General features: G+C 36.7%; 3 protein-coding genes across 5 annotated transcripts in view; 1 reads left to right on the plus strand and 2 right to left on the minus strand.

The window, feature by feature from the left end:
* Positions 1-25,327, minus strand: LOC142336186 (cilia- and flagella-associated protein 251-like). 2 transcript variants are annotated; one of them, XM_075384821.1, is made up of 4 exons: positions 25,176-25,327; positions 24,553-24,782; positions 4,566-7,601; positions 1-919 (listed from the first exon to the last, which is right to left on the minus strand). In XM_075384821.1, exons 2-4 carry the CDS (start codon positions 24,778-24,780, stop codon positions 143-145), a joined length of 4,041 nt encoding a protein of 1,346 aa, XP_075240936.1. In that variant the 5' UTR covers positions 24,781-24,782; positions 25,176-25,327; the 3' UTR covers positions 1-142. The 2 variants fall into 2 exon arrangements, with proteins under 2 accessions (XP_075240936.1, XP_075240937.1); XM_075384822.1 differs by lacking the exon at positions 1-919 and adding an exon at positions 3,959-4,240.
* The window catches only part of LOC142336187 (CCR4-NOT transcription complex subunit 9-like), a 420,288-nt gene that overhangs the window by 290,828 nt on the left and 102,054 nt on the right, over positions 1-27,406 (minus strand). The window lies entirely within an intron of this gene.
* The window catches only part of LOC142336185 (von Willebrand factor A domain-containing protein 3B-like), a 42,663-nt gene continuing 22,903 nt past the window's right edge, over positions 7,647-27,406 (plus strand). Inside the window, exon 1 of one of the 2 annotated variants that reach the window (XM_075384820.1) lies at positions 7,647-7,774. Coding sequence is in view for 1 of the 2 variants with exons in the window: in XM_075384819.1 (XP_075240934.1) it covers positions 25,869-26,760 (892 nt within the window). In the remaining variant the exon portion in view is untranslated. Of the gene's footprint in view, positions 7,775-25,370; positions 26,761-27,406 lie in introns of those variants that run through there. The other variant, XM_075384819.1, reaches the window with a different exon arrangement.

The raw sequence follows: 27,406 nt of genomic DNA on the forward strand, positions 1-27,406 counted from the left end.
AGTTTAAAATAATTGCTTCGAGAGCAATTAAAAAGAGATCCTCTGATCGCATTCAGTTTATTATAAGATCTGCGGAGTCAAATTTTAATTTCATAGGTGGTTTTGAATTTAAGCTTCCTCAGTTTGTGCTAATATGTAGAGTTTACTCAGCTTGTGTTCCGGTCGTTACAAGACGAACACTTTTAGCCGAAGGTTGATGGGACAATTTTGCGGTGGTCTCTTTTGGGTCTTCTGTGGACTGTTTTGAGCCCAAGCTAGATAGTGGAAACCCTAACAGTGTGCTAGAAAATAGGTTAGCTGTTATTTCATTTGGTAACTTTTCCAACAGCGCAGGATCTTGCTCCACAGCTCTAAAATCTTTGATTTCAGAAACTGAACCCTCTGGGCTTATGCCCAACAAAACCGAAATGAATTCTGATAATTCTGCATCGTTTAATTGCTCGCCTCGGTTCTGGAGAATTTCGATGAAGTCGTCTCGATCTATGAGGTATTCACCTTTTTGGTCAGCAACTCCCAGGTGTTGAAATGATTCTGTAATCAAATGAGGGTTCAAGCCGAATGCAGGACGATGGTTTACGAAGAGCTTGATAAAAGTGTTCAAGTCAATTTCGCTAACGTAGTTCCCAGTCTCAACGTAATTGGAAAATTTGACTTCGTTTAACATGTCTTCAATCTCCTGTTCGGTAGGATAAAATCCGAGAGCGCGCATCACAAATGGTATCTCGCTTATAGGAATTGTTACAGAGACGTTTCGTCTTTTCATTGTGTTAACACCTTGCGACCGAATCATTGCATAATAAAAGTAGTCTTCAAGCTCTCTGAATAATTCTCCTTCTCTACCTCCCTGCATCAGGTCATAGAAAGGAATAAGGTCTTCGCCTCCAAGTTTAGCACTGGCTTCTATTGCAGGAAAATGCACCTGAAATAAATACTTTGTTATTGGCAAGTGTTATTCATTCATCCTGGTACGTCTCATTTTATATTATCGACTGGAAAGGGAAAGTGAACAGAGCCCTTATGAATGTGTTGCTTGGCCTCAAAATAGAGCTTTTAATGGCACGCGTTTTGTGAGAACCTGTGATAGGTTAGAAAATAAGGAATGGAGGGATTGCCCTAAATTGCTTAGAAGTCGTATATTAGTCCCGTGGCCTTTTTCAATGCGATTTTTCGCATAACAAATTTTTGACTGACCCTTTTGACTTTTCGTCCTCAAAAACGGAACAAACAGGTAGCATCCGGAGGACATTAAGTTTTCTTTAAAGCCTTTCGGCCTACTACTAGACTTTAAGTATGCGATTAATCGGAACTTTTTTGAAGACATAAATTTATGGCGGGAAGGGTGGGTCTTAAGAGTTGGACCCTTGACACTCCACTTCATCCCCTGTCACAGCCAGGGAATTGGAAGAATTAATTGGAATTGCAAAAATTAATTGGAATTTCAATAAATGACAATTAATTAATTGAAATAACTGATTGGTGACTCTAATTTAATTGCAGTAATTGATTGGAACAACTCAATTAATTGTCAAATAATTGCAGAATTTTGAAACAACATACTCCCACAGCTGAAACCTGGAAGTGGAGAAAAAATTTGCATGCTAAATTTTTGTCGCAAACTGTAAGTAGTTTGACAGATTTTGGGGTGAAATAATTTTCGTCTTTGAAAAAAAAGAATGCTTGCAACGGTATAACCATATGCGTACAATTTTGGGTGAAGTCGAGACTAAAATTTGACAAAAAAAAACTACGAAAACAATTATTGATTGAAAGTGAACTTTAATTGATCAATAATTGCAATTATTGCAATAATTGATTAATGCGTTTTGCCAATTAAATTAATTGATTGTAAAATTTTCTTTAGCAAATTAATTTCATTTAATTTTTCCAAATCCCCGCTCGCAGCAGCGCACCAATCCCCACCGCCTGCACATCATTTCACCACCCGTAACCCAGCCTCGGACCCCCCCCCCCCCCACCATTCCATGCGCTCCAAACACCCCACGCCCCTTCAATTAAGCTAAAGCTAGCATCTCAACCGTAGATAGCTATTGACGAAGCCAATTGCTCGACAGTCGTTTGAGAGCAATTCGCCCGACGTTAGTCGTTTATGTTTTTTAACTTGTCAGCAAGCTCAAGTTAATCAAATTAATATTTGATTTGATTTTCTTTTTGCACGGAGACTTGTTAATGTACGTTTCCAAATAATGTTCCGACCCTGCTCATCCACGTTCTTGGCTTAAATATCTACTAAATCAAGTAGAAACAGGAAAGCTCAATGATAAAGGGTAGATCATGCATTATAATTAAAAACAGAGTGCGTGATGAGTGAGTTCGTGAGTGAGCGAGTGGTGAGTGAGTGATTGAGTTAGTGCGTGCGTGAGAGTTAGAGTCAAATCAAATATTAATTTGATTAACTTGAGCTTGCTGACAAGTTAAAAAACATAAACGACTAACGTCGGGCGAATTGCTCTCAAACGACTGTCGAGCAATTGGCTTCGTCAATAGCTATCTACGGTTGAGATGCTAGCTTTAGCTTAATTGAAAGGCCTTAGCAAAGTCGACCTACTGCTCTCAAGCATGGCAGCCGAACAAGTCGAATCTTGCGAAGTTTGAAAGGGTGCAGGAAATTGCTACCAAGTGGATACTGAATGCAAGTTTTGAATACAAAGATCGACTTCTACAGCTAAAGCTGCTGCCTCTCAGCTTATATGTCGAAATGCACAATCTCCTGCTTCTGATATCATTGGATAGAAACGAGTACGACGTTGTTGTTGATCTACCTAGAGTCACCGAAGATAAAACTCGACAGCATACAAGAGGAGAACTGACGATCGGAACGAATCGACTCTACAAAACCGATGAAAACTTCTTCCATCGTACAAAATTATTATACAATATTATTATCAGAGTGTACACCAGCTACGGAAAATATCTCAATAAAGACACCATCTCCAAAATCTACTGGGACTACTTTCTGAGAAAATATGACAAGAGGGACAAATGCACTTGGCGAATTGTTTGCAAATGTGACCACTGCAATAACTGGAAAAAACTAGACTAAACTAAAACTACCTTTGGACTGAACTCATGTGGGTCTAACAAACCCTTGGATTCATTTATGTTTAAATCCTAAAGCCTTTACTACTACTACTACTACTACTACTACTACTACTACTACTACTACTACTACTACTACTAATAGAAAGAGAGAGAGAGGGAGCGAGAGCGGGAGAAAGCTGCAAATTTCTAAAATAGTTCTTTAGTTTCAACGTTCTCAGTTGAAGTGGTTTTTCTCATACATATTTGACACTGAATACTCGTTTGGGTCCGTATTCGACCATTGTAAGCATCTATTCGATTTTTAAATAAGGCAATGAGCTGTTTTTTGCCGATTTTTTTCGGCTTTTTTCATTTTTTAACTGTTTACACGGAGGTTTTGGGTTTCTGATAGAGTTTATGCTGGTGGTTGTGACTTTTCATTTGATTGGTGTTTATTTTAGTCGATCTTACGAAAGAAAATCGGTCAATTTAGTACAATTTTTGTTTTGTCTGGGTCTATTTTTCTGAGTTCTTCTTATTTCTTCAATTTTTGTGCGTATCAGAATTCTTTTTCCAACTCAATTCTTTTTTTATTCTATAGAATTTGCTAGGAACAAAAGACAGACAAATGACCTTGAAGATAGTTTTGACTGAAGTTAAAACGGTTCGTAGTTTTTCTCAGGTTTTGCTTTTGCCTTACTTAATTTCAGTTGTTTATTGGGTTGCCTGCTGGCCACTATTTAGTTTGATTACGTGGAAATTTGTTTCGGACGTTGCAACTCATAGGAAATTTCTAAAAAAAATTAAACGGTTTTAAAATTTAAAGTTGTTAAAGATATAAAGTTATTGAAAAGTTCCTTTCCATTTCTTTGATTCTGTTGTCTCGTTTTATATCGCTTTTAATTTGTGTCGAACAATTTTTGGTGGGCCATTTTTTTGCACGAAGATTGACTTTGCTATACGTTATGCTTCCGTTAAGAATATTTCCTTTCGAATTTCATTTGAAGAGTTTTGTGAAAAATGTTATCAGAGTATGCTTTTGTCGTTCTGTTTTCGGTTCCAAATTGAATATTATGATGAAGTAAACTTGTTAGTTGTTTAAGTGAGCACTTGACTGGGGCATAGTCAAGTTCTACTGCAAGTCGGTTCTGGAGCCTCCCGGCTGTTTTTTTTACCAGGCTAGTATGTTCACGAGTTTGACCTAAAAGCGAAAGAAGCCATGTTGACTTCCGCACTCCGGAACATAAGATGTACAGTCACTAATTACAGTTTTTGTTGGAAGGTTAGTCTTATTGAATATGGAAAGATCTGTTTCGGTTGGAGATTTGACTCGTTTTAAATAGTATCACTTTGACTGAACATCCCCCCACTTCTACCCTATCACCTGTCACCTAACCTAGCATACCCCCCCCCCCCACACCGTGCGAAATTCAAAATTTGTTGACATTGTTTACTCTATAAAGTTGTGATAGGTGGTTATAAGATAGCAAAAGATTGCAGAACTTCAATTTTTATGCTTAACATACCTGCCACATCTGAACAGTGTTGTCCACTCCACCGGCTGTAAACACAAACTTAGAATCGTAACTGCAGCACAAGTCTGCAATTCCTTGCGGGTGTGCGACCGTTACCATGGCATCGTGAGGGTTTCCCAGAACTGGCAGTTTGTGCAATCCGATCCTATCATTAGTAGCAAATGCGATGTACCTGGGCTCATTAAATGGGTCCTCAAGATACGGAAGAACTGCTATTTTTGTCAAGGGTGACCCGTATGTTGGTCCTAGTACAGTTTTGCGACACATCTTGGTTGTTGAGTTGAATAACTTGAGTTTGAACTGATCATTGGCGGTTATTAGGAAGTCCTCTTTCATAACTGGTGGATACCAAGCTAAGCATAAAGGAACGCCACTTTGTTCGATCTTGTTTGTGCTTGCAATGCGGACATCATCTTCGGAACTGTTTTCGAGGTCGTATTCAACTAACACCCGGTCGCGTCCTATCGACATTAACCGCGGCTGATCGCTTTCTAGTGCAATTCCGAACAGGATTTCAGTAATTTCCTTGTAATGTGCTCTGTTCTTGCCAAAGAACACGAACGGGGCCGAACCTTCAGTGAATTGTGCCTTGTACACTACAACGCACATGTCTTTATCAGCTGTTACAAGGTATTTGGAGTTGTGAGCGAATTTTATGTGCGTAATAGCTTTCTGAGACATTGCAAACGGCTGTCTAAGCTCGTCGGCCAACGTCAAGGAATCCAAAACTCGCACATTGCCATCGTCAAAGCCTATGGCAAGAAATTTACCGGAAGGGTCATAGGCCAAACACGTAACCAATTGTTTTGGTTTCAGTCTAAGGTCACAGACAACTTTTTTCTTCTCATAGTCCCAAATTTTAATGTACCCAGCGTAACTTCCCATGCAGATGTGTGAGCGCTTAGGATGCGCAGCAAGAGCATAGATAGCATCGTCATGCTCTTGTGAAATCATAATTAACTCAGTTCCGTCATTTTGAACTTTGCCTATCTTGGCCGTTATTGTGCTGAGAATGAAGTCCTTGATCGGGAACTTGTTAGCTTCAATTGTGGCATCAGTTGGCATTTTGCTGTTGCGAACTACCGAAAATGGAAATCCGGGACAATACGCGAACGAAATGGAATTGATGGGACCAATGCGGTCGAAGTCCTGATACCAATTTATCATTCTGAGCTGGTTATCGTAGAATTTGATGCAACCGACAACGTCGCCAGTTACTACATACTGATCGTGTGTAGTCAACACACTAAGCGCGCGCTCTTGAAGTTTTACCAATTTGAAGGCTTTTAGTTTGTAAAGCGCTGAAGGAGATTTAGACGCTTGTCGGTCCAACGCTTTATCAGGAGCCCATACTACGACGTTTCCAGCACTGGTTGCGGTAAAAGTCCATTTGCTACCTGGGGCGTGAACTGATTGGCTGAAGGTTCCAACAAAGCGGTTGAAATCCTTATCGGTAACTTGAGGGTCGTGATAGTTAAGATTTTCGCCTTCGTCCCAGAGGTAGAACACGACCTGATCCTGACTGTTTGTTACCAGTTGGCAGTGGTTGGCAGGATTGAACATAATAAAGTTCTGGGGACTGGTGGAATCGGGGAGGTTCAGTGTCACAGAAGCAGTCGCGTCACCTCCACTGTGAGTTGTCCAATCCCAAATGCTAACCGTTTGAGGCAACGATGAGCTGACACTTGCAATGTACTTGGCATCATTGGTGATGGCTATAGCTGATACACCTGTATCTTCACCAGACCCATCAGAGCCTGGATGTGGGTCGAAGATGGTCTGCACAGGAATATCGGTAAAGGTATCCCAAATTATAATTGAGGCAAACTTTCCTGAATCGGCTGTCACTAACCATCGCTTGTCTTCGCTTGTAGCCGTGCACGTTATAGCGTGGCTGTGTCCTTGAAGTAGCGTTTGGGTGTTTTCGTTGAAGTCGTACATTACGGCAATGTTGGAGCATGTGTAAAGCACAGAGTCTCGACCGGGATCATCAGCGTTGAGTTTGTATAACATGTTCAGAGCTGGACAATACTTGTTCACTCCAAAGCACCAATTTAAATTTAGACAATGCGTTAACTGCTTTGGTGGTTTCTTTGGGATGGATTCATTTGTGGAAGCTACCACTTGTTTTTCTGTGGACGTTTTCTGAGTCGAATGTTCCTGGTCTTTATCGCCAGCACGTGTAGATGGTCCGCCTGTTGTCGTGGTCAGAGGAGGATTTGAATTTGAGTCAACTGCCTGGGTATCCGAGGGTCCAGCTATTTGTTCCTCCTGTTCTGGTGCGCTGTCTAAAGCCTCTTCGCCAAAACTGAAGCCTTTGGCATGAACTATTTCTTCGTCTTTTTCTGCCACTCTGATCTCATGTGGAGCATCTTCAGCAGGAGTCGCCTCGTGATTATCGGAGGGTTCCACGTGATTGGCTGGAGTTTCGAGTTCCTTGGTTGCATCAAGTGGAACTGTTTCGGATTCTCCCTTGGTGTCGGTTATAGATGGTGCCTCGTCCTGATTCGGAACAACTGTTTCTTGTGCATTACCTTCAGGTGATGGATCTGCGTTTGCATCTCCGGTTTCAGCACCTTGATCTTCTGGCTCTTCTGCCTTTTGAGTATCGCTATCGGCAACTTGTTCTTCAGTAGCGGCAAAGTCATCAGGCTGCGTTTTTTCATCGGCTGGTATCTCAGTGGTTTCCGCACTCTGTTCTACTTTTTGCTCTTCATCGGCTGCGGGAACTTCGGCATTATGGTCAGGGACTTCATCTGTTTGAACCTCAGGTTTGTATTCCTCATCATCAGCAATTTGATTTTCCGGTTGAGCAGTTTCGTCTTCCTCTTCGTGAACCTTATGCAGCTCTTCAGATTCGCCCGGTTCTTTCTCTACACTTTCCTCGCCTTCGCCTCCATTTCCGGCCTCTTCTTGCTCCGCGTTTCCGGCTAGTGCTGCGTCGTTTTCACCCTCTGCTTGTTGTTCATCAGCTTCCGCTGCCTCTCCTTCCTCTGCATTTTGTTCCGCTTTTTGCTCGATAGCTTGCTGGAAGTAAAAAATGGTGCATTAATAACGAACTCAACTAGTGAGAAAATCAAAGTTAACACATTTATAATTTACCCTATGCTTGTCTGTTGTTCAGTGTAGATAATTTCATAATTCAAACGTTTTCAGATTCATTGGTGTGCCAAATTAGCAGTCTATTCAATCCACTTCAGGTAAGACTTTTCCATTTATTGCACGGAGTACATGTGTTTTGAGCAATTAGTTGCAGCTGGGTTTTCTGTATATTAGAAAACCACTGTGGTATAATGCTATGAAACAGGACTCAAGATATTGGTTATTCCTCCAACCAGACGTGCTGTAAAAGTTACTGATAATTCGTTTCGAAGTTTTGTGAATCGAGACAACTATTCTGTAACCCTTTATTTTGAATATTTTGAACATTTTATTTGAATCGTTTTTTAAAAGTATTGTTCTACAAAACTTAAAAATTTATTTTCTGTACTGAAAGGCAGTGTAAAGTTATAGTAATATTAATTTATAGAGCGCTGCGTGGTCAAAGTACATGAAACGACATTATCGCAACAGCAAACTATCTCAAACAATTCATAATTGAGTTTATAAAGTGAGCCTAAACTATTTCAAAGTAAGTGCACATTTTGAATATCTAGAACTTTCTTGTATTCGTCAAAGAAAAATTATTTTTATTTGTACTAGCTACGATAGACGGTTTTTTATTTCAAGATTTTTTACGAGCATATGAGGTCACGCTGATTCAAATCTGCTTTTTGTTCATTTAATCGTGCAATTTGCGTGCGTGCCAGTTTTCACTATTGTTTGAGCTGAGTTTTGTTCGTGATAAGCTCTTGGTCACACGTACCTCACTCTCAAAAATGACTCCCTCACTCAAGAGATTTTTTGTAACTTGAAGGAGATGAGGTCAATTGAGTGGAAGATTTTTTGAGGACTGCTAATATAAACAACAAAGAACGACTAAAATTTCTAAATGAAAATGAAATCTCACTGATTAGTAAAAAAAACTGAAATTTCGACGTTTTAATATCTTATAAGACTGTAGGTCTACGAAGTTATCGCAGCTGTTTCCTGACAATCTGCCAGCATTTTTCACTGTACACATTGCTTTCAACGGTCCGAGACAAAAAGGCTCACTCATCTATGCTTTCGAACAGCTAGTTCCGACCTTCCACTTAAAATATCGAATGAAAATAAAAATACGAAGATCAAGTTAATGGTAATGGGGCTGTTTCATGCGTGGAAAGTTTTCACATAAAAAGGCAAATGACCTACTTTTAACCGGCAAAAATTTTGCTGGTTAAAAGTAGGTCAGAATTTTTCTAATGGCGTTATAAATTATTGTCTTTTCGTGCGACTGGGTATCAACTTGCTTTAGTTAATACGGATAAAACAGCTATTTTGCTGATTTTTAGGCAAATTTTAGTGATTTATCGCCTGTTGTTTTGTTTTATTGCTTTAAGTGGGATTCGAAAAGAAGCTTAATACTTACGGAGCGTTTAGATATCAAGGCATTACATTATCGTTGGTATAAAACCTTTTTGTGTTGAGACATATGAGAAAATCTATCGAAATTTTAAACTGTTGTTCTTAGTTTTTGTAGTTTTTCATTTGTACAATTTTAGACAAGTTTCTGAGTCTACTCTGATCTGCCAATTGTTTTGCGAGCTTTTCTATAGTCTTATTTGCATGAAGAAACATTCTTGGCTTTGTGTGCCCTTGTAATATTAAAAACATGTTAATTTTTTCTAATTTTTGAGTTATTTTTAGTAGTTTTTATGGATTTACTTCAAATATTACATTAATTCGCATGAGTGGTTTAAGTATGTACGAAATGATTACCGGGGCAGTGTTTTTTTGAAAGAGCAGCGTCTTCAAGTTATTTCCGGAATCGTTTGACTCATGACTTACTTCACTCATTGTTTCAACTGAATGGATTTTAAATTCTTTCAGTCATTGAATTACGCAATGTGTAGTGAATAAGGTCAATGTGAGAAGAGCAAACTCGAAAGAAACGTGATAAGGCCCGGTCATTAAGTCATAGTGCATTAGGTTATCAAAGTTTATTAGAGGAATTGCTAGCTGACATTAGTATTAGTATTAGTATCAAGCAGTTAAGAAGCTGCCTTAAGTATATTTTTAGAATCCCACTGAAACTGCACAGCAATTTAGAAAACTTTTTGACACTTAGAAATGAATTCCGTCAATTGCTATCTCCTCTTCTTTTATTATAGCTGCGAAGCTGTAAGCTGAGCGAAGCTATATTGCGGTGCACTTGGTTTTTTTCTTCTGACGCCTTTTTTTCGTTTTACATTTGTTCACACAGCAAAGCTGAAAAAGTTAAATTTTCTGAATGACTTCTTCCTCTCACTAACGGCATTTGCGCGCGTGACGTCATTTCTCACTCGCTTTAGCAAAAGTTTTTAGGTTATTTGCGTGATTAAATTTTGATCATACGTGACTTACCTCACTCAATAAAATGACTTTTGCACTTTAAAACTTGAGTTTAATTTGAATTTGTTTAGGTCAAAGGAACTCATTTGTGCAGTAAAGGTCCCTAATAAGAGGCTTCTGTGGAATGAATTTTAACAAGCTTTATTAATTGCTCTCAAACGAAGTTTGTAGCAATTATATTAGTCCTGTTGGTCTTTTTTTTATGCGATTTTTCGCTTGACCGATTTTTCGTCTGACGCTTTCGACTTTTCGTCCTCAAAAACGGGATAAACAGGTAGCGCCCAGCGGGCATTAAGTGCTCTTAGAGCCTTTCAGCTCTGTTTCAGCTCAAACGGTTTTGGAGACTTATACTTATGGTGTGAAGGGCGGTTCTGAGAGGTTGAGAACCCCCCCCCCCCACCCCCCCCCCCGTTGACCCCCATCCCCACCGCGCTGTTTCCCCCTCCCAACCCAGTGTTGCCCCCATCAGCCCCCAGTGCACCCCCCGTGGCTAGCTACCGACGAAGCCAACCGCTCGCTGGTCGTTTGAGAGCAATTCGCCTGACGTTAGTCGGTTATGTTTAATTTATCGCTGAATAATGTTTTTTACCTAGTTTTTTGAGCGGCGTCGATTTTTTTTCAATTTGGATCTGAATCTGTTTCTATCTCTATTATACGGCACGCAGGTCTATTCTTTCGCAGCTATTCCGGCAATCTGCCGGCTATGTTTTTCTATTTAAATGCTGATGTGCGGGAATTTTCCGACAATTTGCCGGCTATGTTTTTATTCTTTGTTTTTCTATGATCTAATTTATTTGGCACTGATTAAAGGCAGCTCAGGCGTCATTAATTCCTGGTTTTACACAATTTTGTACAACTCTTGGGAAATCTAATATGGAAGGAATTATTGAAATTAAAATTATTTTGAAAACAACGGAAAGCAAGTTTGAATACGGTCAGATGTTACGAAAATTTAACTCATTATGAATTTTCTTAAAAGAAATGATTTACAAGATTTTCTTAAAAGATAATTTACTTTTATTTCATTGCAAATTTTTTTTTCAGAAAAAAAATGAATTGCACCACCTGTGTGGCAACACAGTCATCGTACTATCGAAATATTGAAACCATTCAAAAGTCATTAAAAACAAATTCTAATCGTTTTTGAAACCTTAAATCTGTTTATTTTTACTTTTTGATATCTAGGAGCAGCTGCCTGGTATCTTCAATTGGATTTCTTATGTATAAGTGTGTAAAAATGCATGCTGTCAAAGAATATAGTAAATGCCTTTGATCTCATTTTCAAACACTTGCTAAATAGGTTTCACTTCTTTCTGCCACGATTAATTTAACCCCGCATATTTTAATCCCCTATCATTTAACCCCTCTATCATTTTGCCCCGCCAATTAGCAGTTGACGTGGCAGGCAATCGACTGTCGATGAACGCAAAGTTTTGAAAAAACTTGTTCAAGTTGACAGAACTCGCGAAGCGATGTAGCCGCAAAGCGATAGCGGATATTATTGGGGACATCGTGGTTTTTTACAATCCAAGAATTGGATTTACTGGTGCTCTGTATTTTTTTGTAAGTTGTTTTCACACTTTTTTTCATGACTTTAAGCTTTCAACTGGTAAAGCTCAGCGGGCATCAAGTTTCATTAGATGCCCTTAGACGCGTTTAGTAATCCTTCAAGTGCTTAGGGTTTTGAAGCTGCTGGGAAGGCCGTAATTCAGTTAAAAGGTCATTTTTAGTTTTTGTGCCCAAAATGTTGCATCATTGCATCTAATTGCGTCATTTTTCGAAGTTTTTGTTGGACCACTCAAATTGAGGTTTGTTAAAGTTGATGAAGGTCTTTTGCAAGACATTAATAATTTTTATGACCATTTTGTGAGCTATATGTTTCGGTACTCCAAACATAGCACGCAAGTTTTTGCGTGCTAATTTTTTCAGTTTTTTGAAAAATTTTGTCAATTTTTGAGTTTTTTCAGTCCTACGTGCCGGGGAACGTCCTCTAATGTTTGATAATTGGTTATTGCATAGTTTCTGGTGGTAATAGAATGGTTGTCAACATTCTAGCATATCGAATTTTAGCAATTTGTTGATAAAACTTGCAACTTTTCCAATTGACATTTATTGTCATTCAAGTTTTGCCAAGCCAGGGGCCGATGAACCTCCTCTAAAGATTGATAATATGTTACGGCATAGTTTTTGGTGGCAATGGTGTGGTTTGCAACATTTTAACATCACGAATTTTAGCAGTTGCACTTTCAAGTTTTTTTCAAATTTCTAGCCACAGGGGCGAGAAAACCTCTTCTAGGGTCTGATAATAGGTTATTGAAATTTTTTCATTTGAAATGGAATGGTTTTCAACATTTTAATTCCACAAATCTTTTGATGAAATGTGTAATATTTTTCAAATTTTCTGAAAAGTTTTGTCATGTTCTTAGTTTATTTATCTTCATTATGCAATTAAATTTTTTAAGGCCTGAGTTTCGGTTACTAGATAGCCTCTGGTGACCGTGAAATGGTTCTGAAGAAATTATTATCAGATTTTGGCAATGTTTCATTAAAATTTGCAATCATTTTCAAATTGTTCTGAGATTGTTTGTCATTTTCGAAGATTTTTTTAATCTTTATGGGCCAAAGAAACTGGTTTAGGTCTTGTAGATGGGTAACTAGGAAGATTTCAGAGACGGAAAAATGGATTAATTTTGCAAAATTAGGAAACTTACTTTAAATTTTGCTATTTTTTTAGTATTTGTCATATTTCTATTTTTCTCTCTTTATTGGCCAATAAACCTCTTTCAAGGCTTGTGCATGGGTTATTGGGTATATTTAATTGGATCAACTTTGGCCTTGAGTGTAAAAGTTTCAAGAGGTTTAGCAACAATTATATTTTTCTTTAGTTTGATTATTTTAGTTTCTCAACTACTGATATTGCTGTTCTGTTTTGGCTGGCATTGTTCAATTAATCTGCTTTTCAGGTACAGCAGTTTTAAGTTTGTCACTCAATTCTTTGGATTGTATTACAGAACTTGTCCTGCTATGTTTTTTTAATTCGTCGTCTCCATCGATGATTATTTTTCAATTTCAGTGTCTTCTGCTTTGTAGTTAAAATTTATGTGCTTGACGTCATGAATGAACTCACTTAATGAACTCTGAATGACTTCTGAACTCACTTAATGAACTTTTATTTTTATGAACATTTACTAGTTAAAGATCAATAGTGTGCATCTATGTAGTGCCAAACGTATATGCCCTAATTCTTGAGTATTATTATCTTGAGTTTTTGATTTCGAATGTTAATTTTGAAAAAGCTCTATTAGGGCTTTTTCCTTATAGAGCGTATATTTCTGAAAATGACCGTCCGAATATAACCCAAAAAGGTCTCGTGGTCTTAAATGGCTTGTGGTCAATCTGTCTATCTTATTTTTTTACTTGTTTTAACTCCAGGGAAGGGCACAAGCATCTATCGCGGCTATCTGCCGGCTATGTTTGATAGATTTTAGTCAAATCTGCGGCAGGTTATTTCTCAAATGTGCGCCGGTAGCCTAGATAAAATTTGATTCCTACTATTGAGGAAAATTTAGTGCAAAATATTCCTACTATTGAGGGGTTCTCGGGTTTGATAGACTGAAGAAGTAACCGCTCGGCTATCCGGGCCTTTAAATATACGATCTTAAGATCGTTTTTGTTTAATAGCCGCAAAGCGATATCTGGGACTATTATTGGCCTTCTCTTGGTTTGGATTGTATTGGTGTGCTGTCTTGTTTAAGATCTGTTCTTTCTTCAACTGTTTCACGTCGGCGAGAAGTCAAATTAGGGTGGCGATTTTAGTCACATTGGAGTAGTAAAGGGAGCAGAAAAGCGAACAAAGAACCATAACTTTTTAAGTACCTTTAAATTGGAATGAGAAGTTGTTATTTGAACAAATTTTAGGTTTTTGAAAGTGAGTTTGACTGTGGAAATTTGACCGCTGTTTTCAGTGTTTCTTCTCTTAAGCGCTATTAAAATGAGACACATTGAAATCTGCTTTTTGTTCATTCGTTCATGTAATTTACACTGAAGTGCGTGTGTGACGCCATTTTTTGCTCTTAGTGGAGCCAGTTTTTTTTGTTCATTCGCGTGATTAAATTTTTGGTCACACTTGACTTACCTCATACTCAAAAATGACTTCACTTTGAAATTGACTTTTATTTACTTTAATTTAAAGAGATGAGGTCAAATGGGTTTGTGTGTGTGTCACTCTAAATAAAGGTTATTTGAGAGCAGCTAATAGAGGCAGCAAAAACTTATACAGATTTTTAATCAAAATATAACATATCAGTCTTCAATGAAAAGACAAATTTCTTTGGTCTGTCTTTGTTGCTGTTTTTTGAGACTGCAGATCTACAAAGCTATTGCGGCTATTTTCTGGCAATCTGCCAGCTATGTTTTTTAGTATTTTTAGTACTATTTGTTGTCTTATCGTTAAATCTCATTGGTGAAATTTCTCATAGTTTGCTCATATGAACCAATCCGCCCATTTTAATTGATTCAGCTCAAAGCTAATTCTCTCAAGGTCTTCGACTTCATTGTTTTCAATAGATATCGAATTTCTGACGTCTACGAGTTTTCATTATTCACTTTGTTGTGTTTTCTCTTAGTCTCCTTAATGACATTTGTCATTGGGTGATCAGGACGCCTACATTAATCGAATTAATGTTTTGAGTTTTTAGTTGTTTTTTTTTACTGTACTTGGGCTGTTCGTTTCACTGAATTTTTTGAGTTGAGTTTTTGCATTTTGTTAACATTTATTGTATTAATTGTTATTTTATCACTCAATCTAATTACTAGCAGACATGATCGGTTTTTAATGAATACATAGTGAATCTAATTAGTCGATTGTGTTCATAACGATCGTTTTAAACAATTTGACACCTGCTTTCCGAATAATTAAAATTGATTTTTTCATCTTTTTTTATTTGTTTTTCTTGTGGTCTTATCGCTCAGTCTCAAAAATAACAAATTCCTATTGGCCTTCCAGTTCGGTGTACTGTTATTCAATTTATTGGCTCCAAATTTTAGCTTACATTTTCATTAACTGAGATGACATTGGTTTTTGAAAGCTATAAGTGAATTTGTGAATCTTGCTGTCATTTGTGTTTCTATCGTCCCTTTTTCTGCCAATTGAACTACTAAAAAGTCTTTCATGGCTTGTTATGTTCAGTGATATGCTGTTCTATAGGGATTTGACTTGTAGTTGTGGGATTCTTTTAGTTTAATGCTACTGACTTTCACAAGTAATTTTTGCCCTTTTTCTTCAGGTTTTGCCTCCTTTTTGATTAGTCTATGTCTATCATTGACTCCCACAAGGTTTTTGTATAATATACTGATTTCAAGGACCCATAGGTCAATATATTGTTAATTTAAGGATTCTTAAAACACAAAAAGTTTTTTTTTTCAAAATTGTTTTTAAGATTTGTTCATGTTTGTGCATAATTGGTCAGGGGCTTTGTTGACTGTAAAAGTTCCATGTCGCTGTAAAAGTTCTGTTTGTCCGGTCATTTTTTATTTCAAATCGTTGTCCTGATATGTTTTATTTTGTCAAGATTTTTGATACATCGCAATCACTTCAAGTCTGCTTTTTATTCATTTGTTCATGCAATTTCAATTGAATTGCGTGAGTGACGTCATTTTTGACTGTTAGTGGAGTTAGTTCATTTTCGTGTTTAAGTCTTTTGTCACACTCTGACGTACCTCATTCTCCTCACTCTGAAATACACTTTTCTTTACTTTAATTCAAAGAGATAATGTCAAATAGGTGTTTTTCACTGTAATTGAAGTCATTGATCTCTCTGTATTTCAGAGCATTAGAATCAGCAATACCTTAAACAAATTCTTTATCAAAATATAATATCTCAGGGTTAAATAAAAAGTTTCTTTTTTGGTCTGTTTCCTATATATTTTTTGAGACTGCAGATCTACGAAGCTATTGCGGCTATTTTCTGGCAATCTGCCAGCTATGCTTGTCAGTATTTTTAGTACTATTTGTTGTCGTATCATTAAATCTCATCGGGGAAATTTCTCTTAGTTTGCTCATATGAACCAATCCGCCCATTTTAATTGATTCAGCTCAAAGCTAATTCTCTCTAGGACTTCGACTTCATTGTTTTCAATAGATATCGAATTTCTGACGTCTACCAGTTTTCAGTATTCGCTTTGTTGTGTTTTCTCTTAGTCTCCTTAATGACATTTGTGATTGGGTGATCAGGACGCCTAAATTAATCGAATTAATGTTTTGAGTTTTTAGTTGTTTTTTCTTGACTGTTTTTGGGCTGCTCGTTTTCGAAAATTGAATTTTTTCAGTTGAGTTTTGCATTTTGTTAATATTTATTGTATTAATTGTTATTTTATCACTTAATCTAATTAGTAGCAGACATAATCGGTTTTTAATGAATACATGGTGAATCTAATTAGTCGCTTGAGTGCATAACGATCGTTTTGAACAATTTGACACCTGCTTTCCGAAAAATTAAAATTGATATTTTCATCTTTTGTTTTTATTTTTTTGTGGTCTTTTCGCTCAGTCTCAAATATAACAAACTCTTATTGGCCTTCCAGTGCGGTGTACTGTTATTCAATTCATTGGTTCCAACTTTTAGCTAACATTTTTATTAACTGAGATACCATTGGTTTTTGAAAGCTATAAGTGAATTTGTGAATCTTGCTGTCATTTGTGTTTCTATCGTCCGTTTTTCAGCCATTTGAGCTTCTGAAAAAAACTTCATGGCTTGCTATGTTTAATGATATGCTGTTCTATAGGGATTTGACTTGTAGTTATGGGATTCTTTTAGTTTGATGCTACTGACTTCCACAATTAATTTTTGCCAATTTTCTTCAGGTTTAGCCTCCTTGTTGATTAGTCTATCATTGACACCCACAAGGTTCTTGTTTTATGGTTTGATTTTAAGGACCGGTAAGGTCAATATATTGTTAATTTAAGGATTCTTAAAACATTAAAATTTTTTTCAAAATTGTTTTTAGATTTGTTCATGTTTTTGCATAATCGGTCAGGGGCTTTGTTGACTGTATGAGTTCCATGTCGCTGTAAAAGTTCTGTTTGTCAGGTCATTTTTTGTTTCAAATCGTTGTCCTGATATGTTTTATTTTGTCAAGATTTTTGATACATCGCAATCACTTCAAGTCTGCTTTTTATTCATTCGTTCATGCAATTTCAATTGAATTGCGTGCGTGACGTCATTTTTGACTGTTAGTGGACCGAGTTCATTTTCGTGTTTAAGTCTTTGGTCACACTCTGACTTACTTCATTCTCCCCACTCTGAAATACACTTTTCTTTACTTTAATTCAAAGAGATAAGGTCAAGTGGGTGTTTTTCACTGTAATTGAAGTCATTGATGTCTTTGTATTTAAGAGCATTAGAATCAGCATTACCTTAAACAAATTCTTGATCAAATTATTACATCTCAGGGTTAAATAAAAAGTTTCTTTTTTGGTCTGTTTCCTATATATTTTTTGAGACTGCAGATCTACGAAGCTATTGCGGCTATTTTCTGGCAATCTGCCAGCTATGCTTGTCAGTATTTTTAGTACTATTTGTTGTCGTATCATTAAATCTCATCGGGGAAATTTCTCTTAGTTTGCTCATATGAACCAATCCGCCCATTTTAATTGATTCAGCTCAAAGCTAATTCTCTCTAGGACTTCGACTTCATTGTTTTCAATAGATATCGAATTTCTGACGTCTACCAGTTTTCAGTATTCACTTTGTTGTGTTTTCTCTTAGTCTCCTTAATGACATTTGTGATTGGGTGATCAGGACGCCTAAATTAATCGAATTAATGTTTTGAGTTTTTAGTTGTTTTTTCTTGACTGTTTTTGGGCTGCTCGTTTTCGAAAATTGAATTTTTTCAGTTGAGTTTTGCATTTTGTTAATATTTATTGTATTAATTGTTATTTTATCACTTAATCTAATTAGTAGCAGACATAATCGGTTTTTAATGAATACATGGTGAATCTAATTAGTCGCTTGAGTGCATAACGATCGTTTTGAACAATTTGACACCTGCTTTCCGAAAAATTAAAATTGATATTTTCATCTTTTGTTTTTATTTTTTTGTGGTCTTTTCGCTCAGTCTCAAATATAACAAACTCTTATTGGCCTTCCAGTGCGGTGTACTGTTATTCAATTCATTGGTTCCAACTTTTAGCTAACATTTTTATTAACTGAGATACCATTGGTTTTTGAAAGCTATAAGTGAATTTGTGAATCTTGCTGTCATTTGTGTTTCTATCGTCCGTTTTTCAGCCATTTGAGCTTCTGAAAAAAACTTCATGGCTTGCTATGTTTAATGATATGCTGTTCTATAGGGATTTGACTTGTAGTTATGGGATTCTTTTAGTTTGATGCTACTGACTTCCACAATTAATTTTTGCCAATTTTCTTCAGGTTTAGCCTCCTTGTTGATTAGTCTATCATTGACACCCACAAGGTTCTTGTTTTATGGTTTGATTTTAAGGACCGGTAAGGTCAATATATTGTTAATTTAAGGATTCTTAAAACATTAAAATTTTTTTCAAAATTGTTTTTAGATTTGTTCATGTTTTTGCATAATCGGTCAGGGGCTTTGTTGACTGTATGAGTTCCATGTCGCTGTAAAAGTTCTGTTTGTCAGGTCATTTTTTGTTTCAAATCGTTGTCCTGATATGTTTTATTTTGTCAAGATTTTTGATACATCGCAATCACTTCAAGTCTGCTTTTTATTCATTCGTTCATGCAATTTCAATTGAATTGCGTGCGTGACGTCATTTTTGACTGTTAGTGGACCGAGTTCATTTTCGTGTTTAAGTCTTTGGTCACACTCTGACTTACTTCATTCTCCCCACTCTGAAATACACTTTTCTTTACTTTAATTCAAAGAGATAAGGTCAAGTGGGTGTTTTTCACTGTAATTGAAGTCATTGATGTCTTTGTATTTAAGAGCATTAGAATCAGCATTACCTTAAACAAATTCTTGATCAAATTATTACATCTCAGGGTTAAATAAAAAGTTTCTTTTTTGGTCTGTTTCCTATATATTTTTTGAGACTGCAGATCTACGAAGCTATTGCGGCTATTTTCTGGCAATCTGCCAGCTATGCTTGTCAGTATTTTTAGTACTATTTGTTGTCGTATCATTAAATCTCATCGGGGAAATTTCTCTTAGTTTGCTCATATGAACCAATCCGCCCATTTTAATTGATTCAGCTCAAAGCTAATTCTCTCTAGGACTTCGACTTCATTGTTTTCAATAGATATCGAATTTCTGACGTCTACCAGTTTTCAGTATTCACTTTGTTGTGTTTTCTCTTAGTCTCCTTAATGACATTTGTGATTGGGTGATCAGGACGCCTAAATTAATCGAATTAATGTTTTGAGTTTTTAGTTGTTTTTTCTTGACTGTTTTTGGGCTGCTCGTTTTCGAAAATTGAATTTTTTCAGTTGAGTTTTGCATTTTGTTAATATTTATTGTATTAATTGTTATTTTATCACTTAATCTAATTAGTAGCAGACATAATCGGTTTTTAATGAATACATGGTGAATCTAATTAGTCGCTTGAGTGCATAACGATCGTTTTGAACAATTTGACACCTGCTTTCCGAAAAATTAAAATTGATATTTTCATCTTTTGTTTTTATTTTTTTGTGGTCTTTTCGCTCAGTCTCAAATATAACAAACTCTTATTGGCCTTCCAGTGCGGTGTACTGTTATTCAATTCATTGGTTCCAACTTTTAGCTAACATTTTTATTAACTGAGATACCATTGGTTTTTGAAAGCTATAAGTGAATTTGTGAATCTTGCTGTCATTTGTGTTTCTATCGTCCGTTTTTCAGCCATTTGAGCTCCTGAAAAAAACTTCATGGCTTGCTATGTTTAATGATATGCTGTTCTATAGGGATTTGACTTGTAGTTATGGGATTCTTTTAGTTTGATGCTACTGACTTCCACAATTAATTTTTGCCAATTTTCTTCAGGTTTAGCCTCCTTGTTGATTAGTCTATCATTGACACCCACAAGGTTCTTGTTTTATGGTTTGATTTTAAGGACCGGTAAGGTCAATATATTGTTAATTTAAGGATTCTTAAAACATTAAAATTTTTTTCAAAATTGTTTTTAGATTTGTTCATGTTTTTGCATAATCGGTCAGGGGCTTTGTTGACTGTATGAGTTCCATGTCGCTGTAAAAGTTCTGTTTGTCAGGTCATTTTTTGTTTCAAATCGTTGTCCTGATATGTTTTATTTTGTCAAGATTTTTGATACATCGCAATCACTTCAAGTCTGCTTTTTATTCATTCGTTCATGCAATTTCAATTGAATTGCGTGCGTGACGTCATTTTTGACTGTTAGTGGACCGAGTTCATTTTCGTGTTTAAGTCTTTGGTCACACTCTGACTTACTTCATTCTCCCCACTCTGAAATACACTTTTCTTTACTTTAATTCAAAGAGATAAGGTCAAGTGGGTGTTTTTCACTGTAATTGAAGTCATTGATGTCTTTGTATTTAAGAGCATTAGAATCAGCATTACCTTAAACAAATTCTTGATCAAATTATTACATCTCAGGGTTAAATAAAAAGTTTCTTTTTTGACCTGTTTCTTACATATTTTTTGAGACTGCAGATCTACGGAGCTATTGCGGCTGTTTTCTGGCAATCTGCCAGCTATGTTTTAGCTTTAGGCCTAATTGCTGAATAAGAGCAGTTCAGTTCGCAAAATTCCAGAAATAAAAGGTCACAAAAGAAGCGAAGACGAAGTAATGCTCTAAAAAAATGCAAAATTGGTCAAGCAAAAGTTTTCCATTAACACGCATGGTTTTTTCTTCAAACTGTTCGAGAGCAATTTAAGAAATGATTTCTGCTGTCCGAATGATGAATGCGTTTTTAATCAAAACTTTTGAAAGCATACTTTTAAAAAATTCCAGTGGCTTGCGCTTTCTAATTTTCAACGTCAGCAGCTTATGCTCAAACTTGGTATGGTTGGTCCTAAAGTTGATCAGAGATGAAATGTAAAATATTGTCGATGTTATTGGATTACCTTACTTCTTCTTGATACCTAGGATCCTCACTAAAGGCTTTCATTAATGGATTAGAAAATTTGGGCGCATTACAGCGATTCAATTATAAAAACAGTTTTCAACTACCACCTAAGTTTGGAAATTGTACTCAAAATTTGGAAATTGTACATTAATAGTTTCAATTAACTATTTGCGCTCGCGGGGTTGTCTATTGGAAACAGTATTAAGTGAAAGTGGAAAAATAATGAGAAACGAAAAGTAAAGTGTATCAATACGTTTTCTCAATCAACAGAAACGTATAATAAAATGAGCTGCATTATCACTAACATTTGCTAGCATAAAAAAGTTCCTGAACATTTAAATTCCAATGCCTCATTAATGAAGCACATTGATTTAACTCAGATGAAGTTTAGAGTAACCCTTGATTATAATTTGAAGATCTGAAAAACGAATTTTTTACCCTAACAAAATTTTGGATTTCAATAACTTTTGACAGGAATCTTAGATTTGTCACAGGGCGATAACTGGACAACCCAGGATCAAGGTTAGACTTCTTTATGAGCGGCCTTACGACTCCTTGTTTGAACTGATTTGGGAGTATCCTGTCTGGAGAGGTAAATTAATTAACGCAATGAAGTAGTCCGGAGAATTTGTCAAAACAATTTTACATAATCGCGTTGGTATTACATCACTCGGTGCCGTACTGTTCGAAATTTTTGGTAGAAGTAATTGCAATTTGCTCAGTGCGAACACTTGAAAACTGACCAGGGTTATTGTATGTGAATCAATCTGTTCTAGAGCATTCTTTGGAGGTTTTGAAACTAATACGGCTGCTATTTTCTTAACAAAGAAAGCTTTAAACTTATTTGCTAGACATTCAGGCTCCCCTAGTGACTGCGGCAGGACAACATTATTTTTTCCTAAGAGTTGCTGCAGCATAGAATGCCTAACACGCTTATTTTCACTAGCGACACATTTTTCGATGTATTCACTTTTCTTTTTGGTAAACAGCTCAAAATACTCCAAAACTGCATTAAGAAACCGGCTTTTGGCTTGGGAATTACCATTCTTTCGAAAAGTTTTTTCAAACTTTCTTCTAGATCTTTTCATCGTTCTTAGCTTATCGTCAAAGAAAGGGCACGTATGATTTCTCACATATTTAGTTTTCAGAGGATGGTTCTTATCGACATAGCTGATTTCGTTCATTAAAATACTGTTCCAAATATTTTCAGGATTATCTCTGTCGGTCTAAGCATCAATACTTTCTGCAAACGCTACCACCTCAAAATTTTGCCATTTTCTGCAGAAGGCCTTCTTTGCAGCTAAATTCTCGTGCTTATGCAGAAGGTCAAAGTGCGCAACTCATTGATCAGAGCTTGTACCGAAACTTACAAGAGGTTCTGATTCTTCAACCTCCTCAGATGTAATAACTTGGTCTGAAATTCCACCACTTTTGTGAGTAGGCACGGTAACTTCCTGTTGCAAACCAAATTCATCCAAAAATGAAATCGAGTTTCTTGACGCATCATTTGATAGCAGCATAGAAATATTGATATCGCCTACAATAAGTAAATTTTTGAACAACAGCACTTCCCTCAAAAAACGATTTTAATTCACTTATAAAGACACGTACATTGGTATTTGGTCGACGGTGTATACAAACCAAAAGATACACTGACTTGCCCAGCGTAATTTTAAGAAAAGCCACCTCCGCGTTTGTAAAACACTTGTTTGAAAAATAATCGACACGTAAATTTCCATCATAGAACACCGCTAAACCTCCGCCACTTTTTTTCTTTTCTGTTTGCACTTGAGTAATGATAGCCATTTGGTCAACACTGCTGGAGGTAAAACATCATTTGCGTTATCTTTGATCCACGTTTCTGTTAAAATTATGAGGTGAAGATCATTAGCTTTAATAAGATTTCTTATTTTCGAGGAGGCCAGCCGTTCCCTCGCTTTCTGATTTAAATAAAATCGTAAAAATGAAACATTTTCGGGCCAGAATTCGGGAGATTCATTTTGATCATTATTGAATTTGAATAGACAGTGGAAAGATTTCAGACGTGTACCTTCCCTAGACATTTCACGGATACAAAGAAGATCAGCTCCCTTTTTCTTGCAATATTCTCATACCATCCGTAGAGACAGAGTTTCTTAAACGACCAATGTAGAGATGCCGTCTTTTCAGTGGTCTTTTAATTGCTCTGACTGTCGTCTGATGATTAATATTTGTGCCCGTTTTGAAAACTTTTGGCTTTCTGTCTTGAGACTCTTTGCCGGCAAGCACATTTACATTGCCTTCAGCTTTTCGTTTCTTTGAATTACGATCGCTAGCAGTACTGTCAGTCCGATTTCAGAAAGCAGCCCTAAGATACGGGTTATCTGGTTTCTTCAGAGAATTTATCTCCACCTTCAGTGATTGAACTTCAGAAATCAGCGAGTCTACTTTCTCTAATTTAACTTCAAGAGCAGATATTCGATCAAGGGCTGATAACTCTGTCGTAAAAGTTGGCAAACAACTCGGACAAGACCAAAATATCATTCCAATGCAACTTGTTGTCTGAGCAATTCCAAGGCACGATCCATGAACACATTTAGATTTACATCGAACGCAGATAAAGCGTTCTTGTTCTGTACATAAACCCATACACACAGTGCATGGCGGATCGGATGGGGGGACGGCGGGGACAAAGCCGTCATTGTTTGGGACAAATAAATACAGTCCGAAGACTGCAGTAAGCGCTGAATAAGTCCTAATAAACGAATAATCTAAATCCTTTTATCTAAATAAATAACTATAAGACAAATAGGATCTATTCTGTTTCGCCCCCCCCCCCCCCAGCTTAGTTAGCATAAATCTTTTATGACCCCCAGGCGCACGTGCTGTTTTCCTACATAGTAACGTGCTATATAACAACATATAATTTGTAACTGGGAGTCATAAAAACACTGGGGGGGGGCGAAACAGAATAGATGCGACAAATAAATCAGTCGAACAAATGGTGTTCTTATATAGCACGTGACCATGCAAAAATACTGCGTGCGTGCAAGATTCATCCCCGGTATAAGGGTGGGGGATCTGAAACAGAGTGGATCCTTATCTCAGCTTAATAGGGTGTAGAAATGACCGGATTTCAATCATAACCACCTAATCATTTTTCACTTGGTCAATTGTTCAATTTTAACATGGACCGCCCACTCCCCTCGCTAGCCATTTTAATACACGATTTACTATATAATGGCACAATTTCTTACTGAAGGAGGAGCCGAAACGGAGAAGATTATAAGTGAGTTTTGCTATATAGCACACTTGTTGGGTGCTCACCTACTTTTGACACTGAGCATGCCGGTAAAGTTGTGTCTATTTGAGCAATAGCAAAGTATGTGAGTATGTGTATCAAAGCAGCACTTGAGCGATGGGTTGTGGAATATAAAGATTAAATCCAATATGAGCGTCTGAATTCTTACCTGTTCTGGAGCTCCTGCTTCATTTGCATCATCTCCACCCTCTGGATTGTCACCGTCTCCTTGTCCAGAAGCCTCTTCCTCTTTTGGTTGTTGAGCTGTCGCTGCTTCATCCCCTCCCAACTCTTGTCCAGTTACCTTTTCTCCACCTTCAGCTGCATTCTCGCCTGGTTCATCTGCAGCGGCTTCGTATTCACGTTTTGTGCTTGTCGTGTCTTCGTGATCAGACATTTCTATAAGTTTAAGGTTTGTTTCCTTTTGAAAAGCTGGGCGTTAAATCATATATCTAGTTTTGCTTCTAGTTTCAGTTTATAACATTATACCACTCCCCCTGAACGAATATTTAGTTTTCTCACTAGATTAGCGGCTATATATTTCTATCAAAAAGTGATTTACAAGTCATGTTACTATTATTTTATCATGTGACCACTTATAACAAGAACAACGTGTGAGGCTACAGTGAACCTTGACCATTCAAAGTAAAATTTTGGAGTCAATCTAAAGCCACCCCCTGCCGTAAATATAACATTATTGGAGGGGTATAACTCTATTCGAGGGGATAATGAGAAAGACCTGAATTTTGTTTAAAAATAACGAATTGGATTGTAGGTGAATAGGAAACTAACCCTAATGTTCTGTAGTCCAAAATATAATATCCAAAAAAATGTACACGCGTTTTCTTTGCTGTGTAGTGCGTTCAATTTCAATACAATCAAACTATTAAAATTACATTTGAAGATTTCTTTTGTACTAAGAGCAAAAAGCACGTGCTAAATTTGAGAGTACTGCTCTATATACAAAAAGTACACGGCCGCTGTGGTATATTTAGATAGGCGGTTTTTGTTTACCATTTGAGCGTTAAAAGACATCTTTTGTAGTCTCGTGTTTAGTCTCACCTTACAGACCTATTTAGTGGCTATAGGTGCTCACATCCTTGTACCTTTGTCTCCCTCGCTCAAAACCTGAAACAGAATTTTTACAAGTCCCAAAATTCTTCAAAATTATTCCTTTTTCGGCGTTGCTACAATACGTCTATTTAGCTATGCTGGAAGTAAACTTCACTTCTGTGTGCTACCTGTTATAAGCTTTACAAATACAATCATTTTAACCCAAAACAACAATTTTGCTAGAAAATTTCCAATTTTGCAATTATCTTTAGAAACTTTTTTGCTTTTTAAGTTCGGGGTTTATTCGTTTCCAGTCGTTTCAAACATTGCCAAAAATGCGATTAAACTGAAATTTTATTCAACTTTTTTGTTCTGAATTAAAATAAAATTCTTTGAAGTAATTTCAATATATTGATCGTGAATTTGAAGTTCATGGAAGGAAAGGCGGACCGGAGACCATCGCATCAGTGGTTGAAATCGCGAGGTCTTTCAGGTCGCAAACTAGATCTCAACTACATTCTGCGGCAACTTGGATTCCACCACGTTGAAAAGTTTGAAGGTCAGATCCGCAAAACCGTTTGCGCCAAATATGGCCAGAAACTTTTCCAGAAGTTTGCGGATCGAGATGGGAAAGTTTACAATGTTATTGGTTCGGAAGAACGACTATTGGAGTTTGTTTCTCGACTTAAAATTGTGAAGGAGGAACTGAGTTCTCGTTTGAAATTGATAACCTCGGGCAGCTACCGAGTCTTCGGTTTAATATCAGCCAATAAACCGTTAGTTATAACTGATATTTGGTCGCAAGATCCACAAAGACGGAATTTGTTTTACAATGAAGTTCGTAAGCTGATTGAGGAGCAACTTTCTTCAGTAGAAAGTTTCAATTTGATCACCTCTGAACAATCAGAAGGCAAAGTTTGTTTTCCGGGCAATAATTCAGACCCGGATTCTGGAGAAAACTCCCCGAAATCAGTTGCCGAAGCTTTACTGTGGTTGGAAAAGCTCGAGAGTTCTGAAATTAGCCAAACTGACGTAGTTTCAGTACTTGAGCTGGTGGCGGCGTCAAAAGATAGCTACGATTCCGTCATTTTGTATGTCGAAAACGATATTTCAGAAGACTACATTTCGAAACTGCAGAAAACTTTGAGTGATACCAAGTTGGCGATCGACTTAGTTAGCTACAACAATTCAAATGTTGATAAATTTGCAGATTTGAATGACTTGGTATCAAAACACGGTGGAAAATTCCGAGCCTTCTCGATTAACGAAACGGAAGAAGACGTGATTGCCAAGACTACTTCCTATTATGGCAGCTCACCTGAAGGTAAATTCAGCTTAGTTTGGTGATTTCATAATGATAATGAATTTAACCAAGATTGGTTTCAACAAACTTAGGAAGCCCCTTTCAAACCTAAAGGTGAGAACCTAACTTGTAATCAAACAAACACCGTCCACATGGGTCTAATTTGTACCTGAAGCTCAGCTTTGATTCAGACAATCCCCAACCATAATTTGGCATACAAATATTGTGATTTCATTGAGTGGTATTCTACTAATAAATTGAGTTAGCTAATTTTGTTTCCAATGTTGTGATTTCAAAATCAAAGTATGAATTAAAAGTTAAGTCCACGGGATGCTCAGAAAGTATTTTTCTTTTTCTCATTTAGTTTTCGATCCTTTTTTCAAGGGTTTTATTTTTTCTTTTATTTTGAAAAAATTAGGACCTTTGCTGTGAACCTGAGACCGCGTTGAAATCTAAAAACAGACGGAGAAATCTGTACCGAGAAAATTGTATTCTTTTTAAAAATAGAGTTTTTTGCAAACGCTTCATATCCAAGTTTTTGTTACTTGGATATTCGCATTCCGTAAAACTTTTTTTTAATTTCAATTTTTGTCTGTATTCTCAATATTTGTTGGTTGAAGGTGAAGAGTGTCAGCATTTATTCATTATGACTTCTAAGTCTCTTATC

This window comes from Convolutriloba macropyga, chromosome 3 (assembly GCF_964194025.1).
Source record: "Convolutriloba macropyga chromosome 3, txConMacr16.3, whole genome shotgun sequence".
In the NCBI taxonomy this organism is placed as follows: Eukaryota; Metazoa; Xenacoelomorpha; order Acoela; family Convolutidae; genus Convolutriloba; species Convolutriloba macropyga.

Coding starts and splice junctions, on each gene's coding strand:
- LOC142336186 (XM_075384821.1), bottom strand. CDS start 24,780: ATGTCTGATCACGAAGACACGACAAGCACAAAACGTGAATACGAAGCC. Junction 7,602..24,552: donor AAGCAGGAGCTCCAGAACAG/GTAAGAATTCAG, acceptor TTTTACTTCCAG/CAAGCTATCGAGCAAAAAGC. Junction 920..4,565: donor ACACTGTTCAGATGTGGCAG/GTATGTTAAGCA, acceptor TATTTATTTCAG/GTGCATTTTCCTGCAATAGA.